Source organism: Rhineura floridana, chromosome 7 (genome assembly GCF_030035675.1).
Source record: "Rhineura floridana isolate rRhiFlo1 chromosome 7, rRhiFlo1.hap2, whole genome shotgun sequence".
NCBI classification, from domain to species: Eukaryota; Metazoa; Chordata; class Lepidosauria; order Squamata; family Rhineuridae; genus Rhineura; species Rhineura floridana.
In genome coordinates, this window is record NC_084486.1 from 30,341,092 (window position 1) to 30,355,259 (window position 14,168).

At 41.7% G+C, this 14,168-nt stretch overlaps 1 protein-coding gene across 2 annotated transcripts; it reads left to right on the plus strand.

The window, feature by feature from the left end:
* The first annotated feature begins 524 nt into the window (after positions 1–524).
* NRBF2 (nuclear receptor binding factor 2) lies at positions 525–13,222 on the plus strand. 2 transcript variants are annotated; one of them, XM_061635124.1, is made up of 4 exons: positions 590–738; positions 7,836–7,920; positions 8,522–8,562; positions 11,773–13,222. In XM_061635124.1, exons 1-4 carry the CDS (start codon positions 691–693, stop codon positions 12,475–12,477), a joined length of 879 nt encoding a protein of 292 aa, XP_061491108.1. In that variant the 5' UTR covers positions 590–690; the 3' UTR covers positions 12,478–13,222. The 2 variants fall into 2 exon arrangements, with proteins under 2 accessions (XP_061491107.1, XP_061491108.1); XM_061635123.1 differs by lacking the exon at positions 7,836–7,920 and having other exon boundaries at positions 525–738.
* Positions 13,223–14,168: the final 946 nt, after the last annotated feature.

Below are 14,168 nucleotides of genomic sequence, written 5' to 3' on the forward strand. Positions count from 1 at the left end.
TTTAACGGCTGGGAGGGGAGGAGGTTGTACAGTCTCATTTATACAAAGGTTCGTCAAAAAAAGGCTTGTTTTAACTAATTAGCCAACTGCAGCGCCGCCTGGGTTACAGCACGTCGCCCGACCACAGCTAACTTCATAATGAAACATAAAACAGCGATAGAACCACGTCACACAGGTATCACAACCAAGGAAATAGCTGCTGACTGCAGACAAGCGTAACTCCACCTATACTAGTAACCGGAGGGGCGGGTTCGGAAAAATAAGGGACACCACCCCTTCACATAAAGGACAAAAGGACGGGGGTTGTAACGAGACGGACAAGTAAAGCCTCCTATTAGAAGGAGCGGGCGGACTCAACTGCTTAGCGACACGAACAATTCTTCGCTTTACGACTGTTGCTGTGGGAACTGCCTTTATACCCCCGCGGTTACCAAGGAGACACAAGTGTTCTCGCGGGGTGTGGCGATGTGAACTTCTAGTTATAGGGAGAAGGCGAAGGCGGAAGTGGTGGTGGTGCGTGGAAAACTGTGGCTCCGCCTCGCCTGTCGGCGTGGAGCGGGATGACGTCACTAAGGGAGTGCGCGCGCAGGGCGGAAGCGCCTTGGTGTTGTGGTGTTTACAGCAGCTGTTGGGGCCAGGCTGAGCTAAGAGGGCTCGGGCCAGAGCGGCGAAGAGGCCGCCCCAGCGCCCATGTGCCCTCAGCCGCCCATGGAGGTGATGGAGGGACCGCTCAACCTGGTAAGTTGCGAGTAGAAGAGTTGGGCTCCGCGTTTACGAGGTGACGTGGCCGCCCGGATTCCTTCTGGCAGGCCTGATAGCCAAGCGATAGATAAGGAGGGGGGCTGGAGGAAGATTGGACAATAATTTATGTATATTATCTTGTTGGAAAACTCGCCACAATCTTGTTTGTTAGACTATTAATGCCCCCTTCCCCAAGGAAAAATATTTCGGCCACCTAATGAGGTTCTGACAAGCGAGCCTGACGCTGAGGGCTTCGTGATACGTAGTTCAGCCCGCTAGCCGTTGTATGCGTAAAACCACTCCCGAGAGGTCCCAGAGTGTATCCAGCGGGACTTTCACTTGTTTCTGCCTTCCCAGCCTCACATCTCTTTGCTTCAAAGTTAATTTGTTCTTCTAAACAGGTGGCTGATTCATAGGGTCGCCATAACAGGAGATAGGGAACTTGTGGCCCTTCAGATACTGGTGGACTGTATCACCAGTCCCAGCTAACATGGCCAGTGGTCAGGGATTAATGGAGTCCAACAACATCTGGAGAGCAGGGATGTAGTTGTACAGGTTTCTCAGGGGGTCTTAGATCCTTTACTTTTTTGGGATCATGGTCCCTATGTCTCCAGCATCCTACAAGCCAATCAGCATGAAAGGGAAGTGTGTTAGCCACAGAGGAGAGTTTTCTAACATGCTTCCTTGTCCTTTCCTGCGGATTGGAGCCAATGGAAGGAGGTGAGTCAACCACTGAGAACACTCTTCTCAGTAACTAACTGCCCTCTTTCATGCTTATTGATTCTTGGGCATTATCGAGGATCTCATTCTCAACCCCACAGCAAAAAAGGGAGGGGGAAGGGGCATGGCTGTGATTAACATGAAGGGACCCTTCACTTCTGAATTTGCCACTACACTACTGCTGGAGAGCCACAGGTTCCTATCCCTCCTCTATATTAACATTGAGTTGTAGGAAAACTAGATTTCTTTTGGTCAGTGAGCTAATTTAGCCTTCACAGTTACACCTCTGAATACTACTAGATGGTGTGAGCAAATTGTGGGGAAGTGTTCGTTGTCCTGCTTGTTGGTTTTCTGGAGCCAACTGCTACATTAGAGGCACTCTTCCTCTGATCCAGCTGGGCCAGATTATTTTCCAGCTTTGTTCCAATTTTACTAGAGGACCAGATTAAGAAGGATATATAATAGGCCAAAATCCTATCTCTCCACCTCCCAAGGTTGCCTGCCAATGGGTTTTACTGCCACATACACTATTGCTGCCACATCACACTTCCTTGTTGGTTGGAAACTGGGTGGAGGCAATACTTTCAGAGGCCCAGATTTGGCTCAGGGGCATCTTAGCATACACCATCTGTCGATTATTGCATGTATATGCAAATACTTAAGTGGTGTTTTTGTACATTCAAAGTGCCCTACGTATATTATCTTGGCAGTCTTTGCAACAACCCTTTAAGGTAGGTCAATGCAATGTAGTGGTTACAGTGTCGGACTGTGACCGAGACCAGGGTTCAAATCCCTGCTCAGGCATGAATCTCACTATCTCTTAGCCTAATCTCCCTCACAGGGTTGTTGTGAGGATAAAGTTGGGAGGGGGAGAACCATGTTTGTATGCCACCTTGAGCTCCTTGGAGGAAAGGTGGGATATAATAATAATAATAATTTTGTCATCCCCATATTGTAGAGGTGAAGAGATAGTCAGCATTATTTATTATTTATAAACCACTTTGTGCGCACTACACAAATAGAATAGAAATAGAAAACATTATTACAAGACAGAAAGGTTTGTTTTTAAATCCACTGCTTAATTGGACCCTAGTGTATGTATCACACAGCAATATAGGTATGATTCATGTGGCAGAAGTATATGCTGATATATTCCCTGTGTAAAAAACAAAATAGATGTGAATGAACTCTTGAGTTTGAGCAGTTTGCTATGTGGTTGGTATTTGATCAGCCTTGATGAAAAGGCAGTGTAGTCTGTTTGGATATTCTGTACCATGTCCATTTTCGAATCTGCATGATTTTTATGGAGCAGGCATGGTAGTGGCTATAAGTGAAAAGTTTCTAGTTCAAATCGTGTCTTGCCCACATACCAATTCACAGGGCTTAAGTAAGCTGTTATGTCTTGTGGTTAAATAGATGTGTACAATCTTCACACATTATGTACATACACATGTTTTTCTTGCATTAGTATAAATGTGTGTAATGCAGCCCTTGGGGTCAGTGCCCAGGGAAAACAACTAGAAGTAACAGAATATCTGGATACTAGATGCCCACTGGTACTGAGTAGTTTTGTTTGACCTACAGCAAAATGCTCATGGCTTGGAGAGTCGTTAAACTGTCAGCAGATCTGAATGTATGGCTAGGAATGTAAAGCACGATTACTTTATAGGTGAACCTGCTGTGATAGATGGAGCCAGTTACCATCTAGAGCCAATCTGAGTATGCTTGCTTCAGAAGCTTCACAAAATACTTGGGCTTCAGGCCAGCTACAACTTTGGCTGTATACTAGCAAAGCAATGCATAATTTGCAGAGTTCACTTTCTCTTCCTAGGTTTAAGAAGATAAGAACTATGCAGTAATTTGCCAAAGAAAAGTAGTGATAATGTACAAGGGCAGTAGAACTGCTTCGCTCCATCCAGTTTCATGATAATCAAAACAAGTACAGTAGGGCCCCGCTTTACAGTGATTCGCTAATACAGCGGTCTCAGTTAGATGCAATTAGACTAAAGCCCCACTCATACAGAGCTTGTTCCGCTTTTATGGCGGTTTTCGGGAACGTAACCCGCTGTATGAGTGGGGCCCTACTGTACTGGTATTTCTCTTTGTTTTCCAAGATTAAAGAGAAGCATAAATATTTAACCAGGGTCTGTATGGATAATCAGAATAGTGGGAGTTACAGAAAAACTGCATGATCACAAGTTTTGAATCATGCAGAATGAGGGAATCTATCTAAGGGCAAAATCAAGAGGCAGGTTAAAGTGCAAACCATTGTCCAAATCATGAGGAGTTTGCGATCTAAACAAAATCAAGAAATGATTGTGGAATGAGGGCAACAGTACATGATACATGGAAAGAAGCATGTAATAACACACAAACAAGTTGGCAAAAACAAAGCATAAGTGGCTCACCTGCTAAGCAGGTGGCAAAAGTAGCAAAGGCAGAGTTTGTAGTTTACCTGGATAAGTTTGGGAGTCAGCAGGTAGGACACAGTTTTAAGCCAGCCTGCCTATCTAGCTTGGTGGACTGGAGGCAGAATCACTGCATGCTTCCCAATATTGATTCAAACAAATCCCCTATTTGATTCTGGGCCTAAATGCTTTAAGAAGGCATAAAAAGACAAGCATGTGCAAAAATAGGCAATAGGGATCTCAATTGCTAAAACTGGAATTGAACAGAAGATGTAATCAACAGAGTGAGACATGTTGCATCTCATGGAAGTTATCAAATAAAAGTACTTCAGTAGGAAGCAGTCCTGTGAACATATGAAACTACCTTATACTGAATTGGATCATTTAGCCCAGTATAGTTAGATAGTATTGTAGTAGATCTCCAAGGCTGAGTTAACCTTAACTGTTGAGGTTTTCTCCAGTTCTGCTACTTGAATGCTGGTGGTGAGACCTGGATGCAAAGCCTGTGCTCTACTCGGTTGTGATCTCTCCTGTATGACATACTGCAGTCTTGAATGGAAATATTGCACCTGGATAGATTTGGTAGTATCCAACATAGCGCAATATGAACATTCCATCAGCTCAAGGATTTCTGCTTGTGCAGTGGAACCTTTTCTCCCTTTCCTTCTCCTGGCAATGTGATGAATCTGTTCTAGGTGCTCCCCCAACCCTCTGGAGCAAATTTGGGGAGGGTGCAGAAGGAGGAGGGGTAAGTTCCATTGGGAAATCCTTGCGTTGATGGGATGCGTTAGTTAAATACTGCCTTTTGTAGTGGGATTGCTGAAGGGGATTACATTAAATTACACCTGTATAATATTGTTATTGTTATGAGCATGGGGGGTTGGAATGGATGATTTCTATGGGTCACCTTTCCAGCCGAAGCTCTGCTCACGCCCAGAGTTCGATTCCAACAGAAGGAGGAAGTCGAATCTCCGGTAAAAGGGGTCGAGGTCTACTCAGCCTTCCATCCATCCACGGTTGGTAAAATGAGTACCCGGCATACGCTGGGGGGTAAAGAAAGGCCGGGGAAGGAACTGGCAAAAACACCCCATATATACAGTCTGCCTAGTAAACATCGCAAGATGTCACCCTAGGAGTCGGAAACGACTCGCACTATAAGTGGGGGGACACCTTTACCTTTTTACCTTGGAATGAGGAACTGGCTCGATGAGTCCTTTGTTTTGATAATAAGAGTGGCCAGGTAGTTAATGGGCCTATTTAGTTGCCCCAGCAACTGGTGAAATGGGCCAGGAAGATCCTTTTGTTATTGAAACTCTTCAGGAGAGCATCCCCCCCCCTTCCTGGAGCCAAGGAGAGTTTTGTGCTGGTAGTTTTGGAGTGTGTTCTGGAGAATGGCTGGGGCTGCAGGCACGCAGAGAGGCTATCCCCTTGCATCATGGCTATAGGATGCCCCTGCACCCAGATGGAAAGCTGAATATTGGACTGCTGATGCATTGAACCCCTCCATCCCTGAGCTCAGGTTGGAATGTGTGGACCAGTTGAGGTTTCCAAGTCGTCTTCAAGGGTAGCCCCACATAGAGTGCATTGCAGTAATCCAATGTGGAAGTTGTCGGAGCATGGAGTACTGTGGCCATGTTATCTCTGCCCAAAAGGAGGTGAAGGTTTGAGTTTATTATCTGTTTGCTGCCCTGTACTCCCTTTAGGAGGAAGATAGGACTATACATTGTTGTTAATAATAATTGCTCATAAAAGGGGAAGTATAAGTTTCTCTCTTGCTGCTTCTTTTGTTACATGCATGTAAACCATGGAGAACTACCTGTACATCTTACCTTTTAACTACAGCTCTTATCTGCCCAGACTAAAGATGTTCCTAAAGGTAACTGCTGGCCATCTCTTTAAATTAGTAATCTGTATCCAAGTTGCACACCAATTATTTCTGTTACGTTTGTGTGCTTGTTAGCTAGTATTCAATAAGTAAGGAAGCTGTCAGTAAAGTTTTTGCTTCCTTTGGAGAAGGCTCAAGTCCTGATACAACATGGTATGTCTGTACTGCTTATTTTAGGTATTTTCTGAATAGGAGTGAATACTGTACACTTGGATGAGGATTATGTGATCACTTGGCCTCTACATTTGATGTAGGTGTCACGTTTTCTACAAAGGGAAAAAATATAATTATTAAAAATATACTACTGTTGGCCTATTTCAAATGAACTCTATATTGTTAGTCTATCTGTTAACTAAGGAAATCGCCATGGTCTCTCTTGGGTATGTGTATTTTTCATCTACAGTTGCATACTGGTACTAAATAGTGCCCAGTATCTCACATTCATTTTATCTCTGTTATAAATCTGTCTTCTTGCCTCCCCCTCTCAAACTGTGCAGTTCTTATCAGTGTAGTGTTTCAAAGGAAATCATCGGGGTTTTTTCTTAACAAGATGTCTGTCAGTTCCCTTGCTAGTCTCTTCTTTAGGTCCACTTATTCCTGTTGCAGGGCAGCTGTCTTTGACTAGGAGGGCTGCTTGGTTGTGAAGGAGAACCAGGTAACTTCTGCTACTGGAATCTGCCAACATCCCTGTGTTTGCTGCCAGGAATTCCCTAACTCCCTATGTGGCAAAGATGAGGACAAAATAGCTGCACAAATTGGATTCATGACTTGCCTTTCAAAAACAAAACTAAACTAAACTGCTTAAGAAAAAAGTTTCTCTTCTGACAAAAGTTATATGCTGATGGTTTTCTGTTCCTGTAGCAGTCTGTCTTTCTTGGGACCCAAATTGATCTTTTTAGCTGCTGTAACATTAGGAGGGGCATCTTGCAAAAGTTCTTAGCATTAGCTCATGGACAAATGTGTCCAGTTGTATTGCACCATTTTTTCCCACAGGACAGGGAAAGGCTGTAGTAACAATGAAGGGGTTTTTTTGTTATTAAAGTATGTTTATGACTGATTCTGCACACTTTTTGTAATTTTCACAAGCAGAAATGGATGTTATGATTAAATCTACCTTCAGTTTGAATTGGCTGTAAAGAGGTCAGTGGAAGGCGTTTTTCCTTTATAACTGCGCTATTTGGTTGCTACTGGAGAAACAGATGGTGTACGAATGGTCAGGGAGCTGCATTCCTCAGAGTTGCTCAGTACGCTTCCCTTTCCAATCAACGTGGTGCCTTTTATTTTACCCACTGGGGGATTATTAATTCTTAGTTTAGAAATGTGAAAGAGGAAGAATCAGATGGAGGAAGAACAAGCTCCAGCATCAGACAGTTGCTAATAAATCATTTCCAGGGCTCAAATGGCATGTGACAGTCAGATGTAAAAAAAACCCATTTCTGAACAGAGCTGGAGTCGCCAGGCAGCAGAAGCTGAAGGAAGCACCACTTTCCTTTGTCCACTGTCTTCCTTTTTTTAAATAAATGCATTGCAGTCCAAAGTATGCGTGAGTGTGCACGCTATTGCTGTTTTACTTCACATATGAAAATACCGAAGGCCTAGTGTAGCTCCTAAAGATTTGTGCTTTAGAAGGCTTTACTGTTTTCCAGGGGGAAAGAGTAGCTGGGCTAATTCACCACAAAGGAAGATGTCTGGTGGCACAGAATGTTTATGCCATATGATCTGGGAAGTAGGGCAATTGTGATTCACTGATTGGGGGTAGATGGGAATAAAAGGAAATTAGATGAAAAATTAATGTGAGGCTATGCTCTAAGCCCATTGTAAGTAAAAAAGTTCTTTTGGCAAAAACAAGAGGGAGATCAGCTATCTTGGAGGCAAACTTGCCCTAAGCAATCAGCTTTATAATTCTGTATTGAGGTGCCAAACTATCTGACGCACAACCTGAAATAGCTGTAGTTTCTGTTGCATTGTGTGCCTTTTGCATATCTGCATGTCAGTTTCATGTAAAAGTTTGAAGTAACCAGAGATGCTTAAATAATAACAAAGCATTCCAATAAGAAAAAAGTTTGGTTTTCTTTTTGAAGGCTCATCAGCAGAGCAGAAAAGCTGACCGTTTGCTGACAGCGGGGAAGTATGAAGAAGCAATTTCTTGTCACAAAAAGGCAGCAGGTGCGTAGTTAACGAGACCATTATATGGCTTGTGTGAGAACACTAGTCTCCAAGTATGTCTGAGTAGTAATCATCTATTCAGAGGCAAAAGTATGTTAACCAACTTTTGCGCCAGCCCTAGTTTATCTTAGGTGTTAAAATAAGCCTTCCATAGAAGAAAAGTTATTTACCAGTCTGTATCTGGGGAAGTAAAATACATAAAAGATCAAGGTGGTTGTCGAGAATCAGTAGCCAAAGATAAATACAATTATAACTCCTGAAGATCCCACATGGGAGCAGTGAGGCCCTCTTACAAGGTGGCTGAGTGGCTGCCAAACTGGTCCTTGGTTACCAAACTCCAGTTCAGTGTCAGGTTGAAGAGGCCTGTTTGCAAGAAAGTGCTTCTCCAGTCACTTAGCCGAAACTCTTGGAGAGTGGGGGCTCTCTAACCTCTTTAAAGTGAAAAAACCCTGTCTTCATCAGTATTGCAGTAGATTCGCAAGAGATTGCAGTGTGCCTATCTGGATTAGGTCTGTGAATTCATCACTGTATGTATAGAATTCCAGCCAAATTCAGTGAGGCTTTTCTGTGGCCTAAACATTTCTCATTTTGTGTTTTTCAGCATATCTTTTGGAGGCCATGAGGCTGACACAATCGAATCAGGTGAGATTACTCTTTAAATTTCAGTGAGTGAGTCATCTCTAGAAGCAAAAAATCAATTGGGGTGAGATAAAGAAGCCAGCACATAGAGATGTGCCATATGAGGATGGAGGTGTTTCACTTCTGAAATCTTTACTGGCCAAGTTTCCAGAAAGTAGATGGGAAATGGGGGGCATTGCTTAGTGTTAAAAATGATTTCTGGATTTTTTTCTTCTGTTTAAAAGTCAAATTTAGTAAAATATTTTTAAAAAATAAGGGCAACTGCTATCAGGCTGTAATCGCTTAGCCTTTAATAAACATACTGTATGTGTTGGGGAAAATAGTTGATTGCATTATGTGTCTATCTTCAAGAATCTGAATCTATATACAGGCGGGCCTTGCTTATACGGCAGGTTCTGTTCTGGACTGCTGCCGTAAAGCGGAAATCACTGTAAAGCGGAACCCATTGAGTATATTGGAGCGCGTTGAGTGAAAATGCCGCAAAAGCACAAAAACGGCTTTAAAACGGGAAATTTCCCCTAATTGAGTCGCCATGTTAGCGGAACGCTGGAATGTGAAGCGCCGGTAAGCGGGGCCCTACTGTAATGCCAAAATTTAACTTTTTTTTTTTAAAAAAAGTTTTTATTTGTATTTCCAAGACAGACAATATATGACAAAAATACGAACAAACAACAACTGTAGCAAACATAATTTGTCTGGTAGGACAACTGGAATTTCTTTTCCTTGACATGGGCTGCATGAAGCTTACCACCACCTCCTCTTTAATCCATCCAGTAACTGGGTCAGCAGATCAAAACGGCTTTGTACCAAAGCTGTTCTTATTTCTCCACTGGAAGATCCTAGCCACTGATCCCACATCAAAAGACTTTTTCAGGAGAAGATAAACTTGCTCCTTCCATTGAGGATAGCTTCTTTTTGCAAATCTGTTTGCCAAATCTCTTTTCTTAAATGAGTCAAGTACTGATTTTCAGGTGAAACTTCAAACTTTAGTCCAGAGGTTAAATGATTTGGAATGGAGAACTTAGTTAGAAACTATTCGTCCTGGACATCAAACAGTAGTTGTTGCAGAAGTAACAAAATTAAACAGCAGTGGTAACAGTAGATTGCAGTTACCAACATGCTCATTGTAGAAAATGCCAAGCTTCAGAATAGGCTTATGTGTTCTTTTGCTTTACGCAAGATGGGAATATCTTGTGGGGAGAAAAAAAATGTTGAGAGGTATAACAGTAGTCTCCACCACAAAAAGATATGCAAATTGCGTCCAAATAGTGCTTGTGTTGTACTAATATAAGTTTTCAGCCATATACAAAAATAACAGTAAATACTATGGATCACCAGTAAAACATCTGTTTCAAGAAATCTTTTATCTGTTGGTATTAGAAAAAGGACATTCCTTCGGGGTGGGGGAAAGATTAATCAGATTACAGCTTGAGTGGTGAAATGCACAAGTCTTTCTAGAATAGTTGTGCATTGTAATTCTTCCAGTTTGATTAATCTGTTTATTTGAAAAATACTTCCTACAAGATACACTTTTTTGCTATATACTATATGACGTTAAAATCCCAAAACATAGTTGTACATATACTGGCTTCCAACTGTCCTTTAGTATACAAGAAATGCTGGAAGTGATAGAACAATACCATGGACCCAAGAAAAGAATCGCACCAAAGATTTTTCTGCAATTTAAATTGGCAACCTTCACCCTCCCCCTTAAAGGGACAATGTCAAATTTGTGCCATGCAAGTTTTAAATAACAAATACCCATCAAAATATATCCAAAGTGGAAACAAGCATTGTAAAATTAACATTACTATCAAAATGCTGTGAAATCAAAGCTCTCATTTAAACCATTGGGAGTGACTAATGCATACATCCAGTATACTTCCCACTGAGAAAGTAAAATATAACAATCCTGCCCTTTCTGAGTTGTATAATTGTATTCCAAGAAATACGAAGTTAATGGAGTTTCAAGTGTTCTAGTTATGATCTTACTCTTTTATTCACAGATAAGTGGTTTTAAAGCTCTACTTGTTTGCTCAATGTATACATATGGACAAGGACATAAAGTCACATAAACTACATTTGTTGGACTAGCATGTAGGGAAATAATTTAAAACAAAACTTTTATCGTCCTTAGGATTAGTACATCATTTTGTTTGTAAAGAATGTGTAAATGTTCCTGTTTACATTTAAAATGTCTTAGTAAATGGGGCTCTCCTCTTGTAAGCTATATCTGAATGTACTATTTTGTCCTTCATATTAGAAGATGTCCAGTATCCCATAAAATGGGTGGGAAACATCAGGCCTGGGAGCCAAATGTAGCCCACTGGGCCTGTCTCTTTGGTTCTTGGGACTTCCCCACAGGCCACACCCTCCTTAAGTGCTTTTGCCTGACTGGAATGTGTCCTTGAACTGTAAATGCCTCTTGTTAGCCTGAAAGGAGGTTGGAGGGATGTCTCCATGTTGGAATATAACCAGCCATACAAAGGTTAGATCCATTCCTCTGCCCACTTTGACTGATGGCTACACCCCCTTTTCATTGCCTTTGGACCTTCTCTGAAGCCATTTATATACCCAGTCGATCACTACCCTCTGCAGATACCATCTTATCAGAAGGTCCGTTCCGCACAACATAGGAAGCGGACCTTTAGTATAGTGGTACCTACCCTTTGGAATTCCCTCCCCTTAAATATTAAACAGGCATCATTTCTGTTATCTTTTTGGCACCTACTGAATACCTTCTTTCAACAAGCCTTTTAAGTAGAGACCTTATCCAAGTCTGCATTTGTGTTGGAATTGCTTTTTAAGGTGTTTTTAAAGCTTTTTCAAAGCATAATTATAGGCTTTAGACTAGAGTATATGCCGAGGAGATGAACTGTTTAGTGAACTTAATGTTGATAGAAACCTTACTTGACACTTAAATTCTATAATATTTATAGTCATTAAGCTTTTTTAAAAATAGTTTAATTATTTAACTGATTTGTTTTTGTAATTAGCAAAAGCATCTGCTCTTGATTATTAATATCTCAGAAAGTTATAACTACTATAAATGAAGTTGTTTCTCTAATGAAGTTAATGCTTTAAAAATACTTTATAATTATTGGGAAATAGTTGACCAAATTTATTTCTCTGTTGCATCTAAAACTAACAAAGGGTGGCTCTAATATTGTGAAATATGCAAGAGAAATTCAGCCCATTTTCATCTTTGCACAGGCCCAGTTATCATTGGAATTACAAAAGGAGAGTCATCTGAAACAGATGCTCCTTATTCAGGAGCGGTGGAAAAGAGCAAAAAGAGAAGAGCGGCTAAAAACACAGCAGGCTGTGGACAAGGATGGTGCTTCGTCTAAATCATCCGCAGAGGAATTTGATGACCAAAATGTGACAGCTCCTGCTAGTTTGAAGTACAGCCCCTCTTCAGAGAAGGACATGCAGGCAATCCACGGTGTCTTGGACAGGGACCCAGATACTCTGCTGTTTCTGTTTCAGAAAAGGAAGGAGCCATTGGAAGTTTGTGTCGGAAGCAAAACTCCAAAGGATGACAAGACAAAAATAGAGGAGCAAGCCACCAAAATTGCAGTTCTAGAACGGCATGTGGACATTCTGTTAGCTGAAAATGAGAGATTAAGGCAAGAGAACAAGCAGCTAAAAGCTGAGAGGGCCAGACTCCTAAAATCTCCCCTAGAAAAGGAGCTAGATGTTGATGCTGACTTTGTAGAGAAGTCAGAGTTGTGGGGTCTGCAGCAGCATTCAGAAACTGCTGCTACATCAGCCTCAACTTGGCAGAAATTTACAACAACTGCTGGGAAGGCCAAGGACATTCCAATACCCAGCCTTCCCCCTCTGGACATTCCATCCCCTGAGCTCCCTCTCTTGGAGCTCTCAGAAGATATACTGAAGGGACTCATGAATAGCTAAGTGAAGACCACAGTGTATGCGCATATGTAGTTCAGCAAAATCCAAAAAGGGAAACCCACCAGTATAGCTGTGATTCATGGGCAGAAACATCAACTACAACCCTAGTAAGGGAGAATATCTTAGTGATTTTGTCACTGTGAAAAATATGCATGATATTGGATTGGTTGACCAGAGCTTACAATTTACCATCGTTGGTAAAAGCTAAGCACTCTTTTGTTTCTTTCCTTGAAGCCAAATGACTGACAGGAAGCTTTCAAGTAACACAATCCTGCAGGGGTCTTGGGTATGCTATATGTAACAGGTCTCCCTAATGTCATAAAATAATGCAAAACCTAAGTGGTGTGGGCAAGAGGGTGACAAGTTTGGCACTGGAAGATGTTTATCATGCATTTGATTATTATTTGATTTAATTATGCACAAACCAGGTCAATAGATTAGATGTTGCTTCTGTTCCTCCACAGTAAGGATCTACGTGCCACACTTCTGCACTCCTGACTTTGAAAATGTAATGTTGGCCAATCAGGAGAGATGCTAAATTTCCAATTTTTTTAAGGAACCAAATTTAGTTTTATTGAAATGTTAATTTGTTTACGTAATCAGGGTGCTTCATAATGTTTGTGTTCTGTATATGAAACCAGAAGGCATTGTTTAAAAAAATACATAAGAACAATCCTTGGTGTATGAATGGAAGTAATAACAATTGCCAGAACTTGACTGAAAATAAAAGTTTTGGGTCTGTTTAAAACCTTTTACTTGTTCGTTTGAACATACCAAGCTGACAAATACTGAGTTGGAACACTGGTCCTGGTCTATTTAACCAAGTATGACTGGAAGTAGAGGTCCAAGGCCTTGGGCAGAAATCTCTTGGTCCTGCTGTTTGATTTCCTTTTAATCAAAGATGCTAGGGAATGAACTGGTGACTGTCTATTTTCCCTTTGAGATTTGGTCCCTTTTCCAACACCAACTCTTGACAGTATTAAGTCCAGAAGGGGGGCGCCTGTGACTCTCCAGCTGGTGATGGACCCTCCCCCACATCAGCATGGCCACTGGTCAGGCATGATGGGAATTTTAGTCCAGGAACATTTGATGGACTTTCGGTTTCACATCTCTGCATTAAGTAGGGAAGAGCATCACTGTTACAGTTGCTCTCCTTGAGTAAGGGAAGCAATTTGTGTGTATTTCTTGTGTGCTTATTCTTTCATTTCTTTTCAGCTACAGTTGTTGTTGTTGTTATGTGCCTTCAAGTCGATTACGACTTATGGCGACCCTATGAATCAGCGACCTCCAAGAGCATCTGTCATGAACCACCCTGCTCAGATCTTGTAAGTTCAGGTCTGTGGCTTCCTTTATGGAATCAATCCATCTCTTGTTTGGCCTTCCTCTTTTTCTACTCCCTGCTGTTTTTCCCAGCTACAGTAACTAAGATCTATTTCCTATAATTCTTCAGTGATGGTTTGGCTGAGGGAGGCAGTTAGTGTGTGTATCCTCTACTATATAACTAAAGGAATGTGACATGCTGTGCAATGGTCTCAGTATGCCATGAATGGAGGGGCTAAACCTATGAGGTAGGTGCTCTGTAGCAAGGTCAATATGTTCTCTTTGGTATGGTACAAAGGAAGACAGCATACCTATTCTACCCTGTGACCTGCATCTCTGCCCAGCGGAACTATGCATTGGCTTTTAGTATTGTT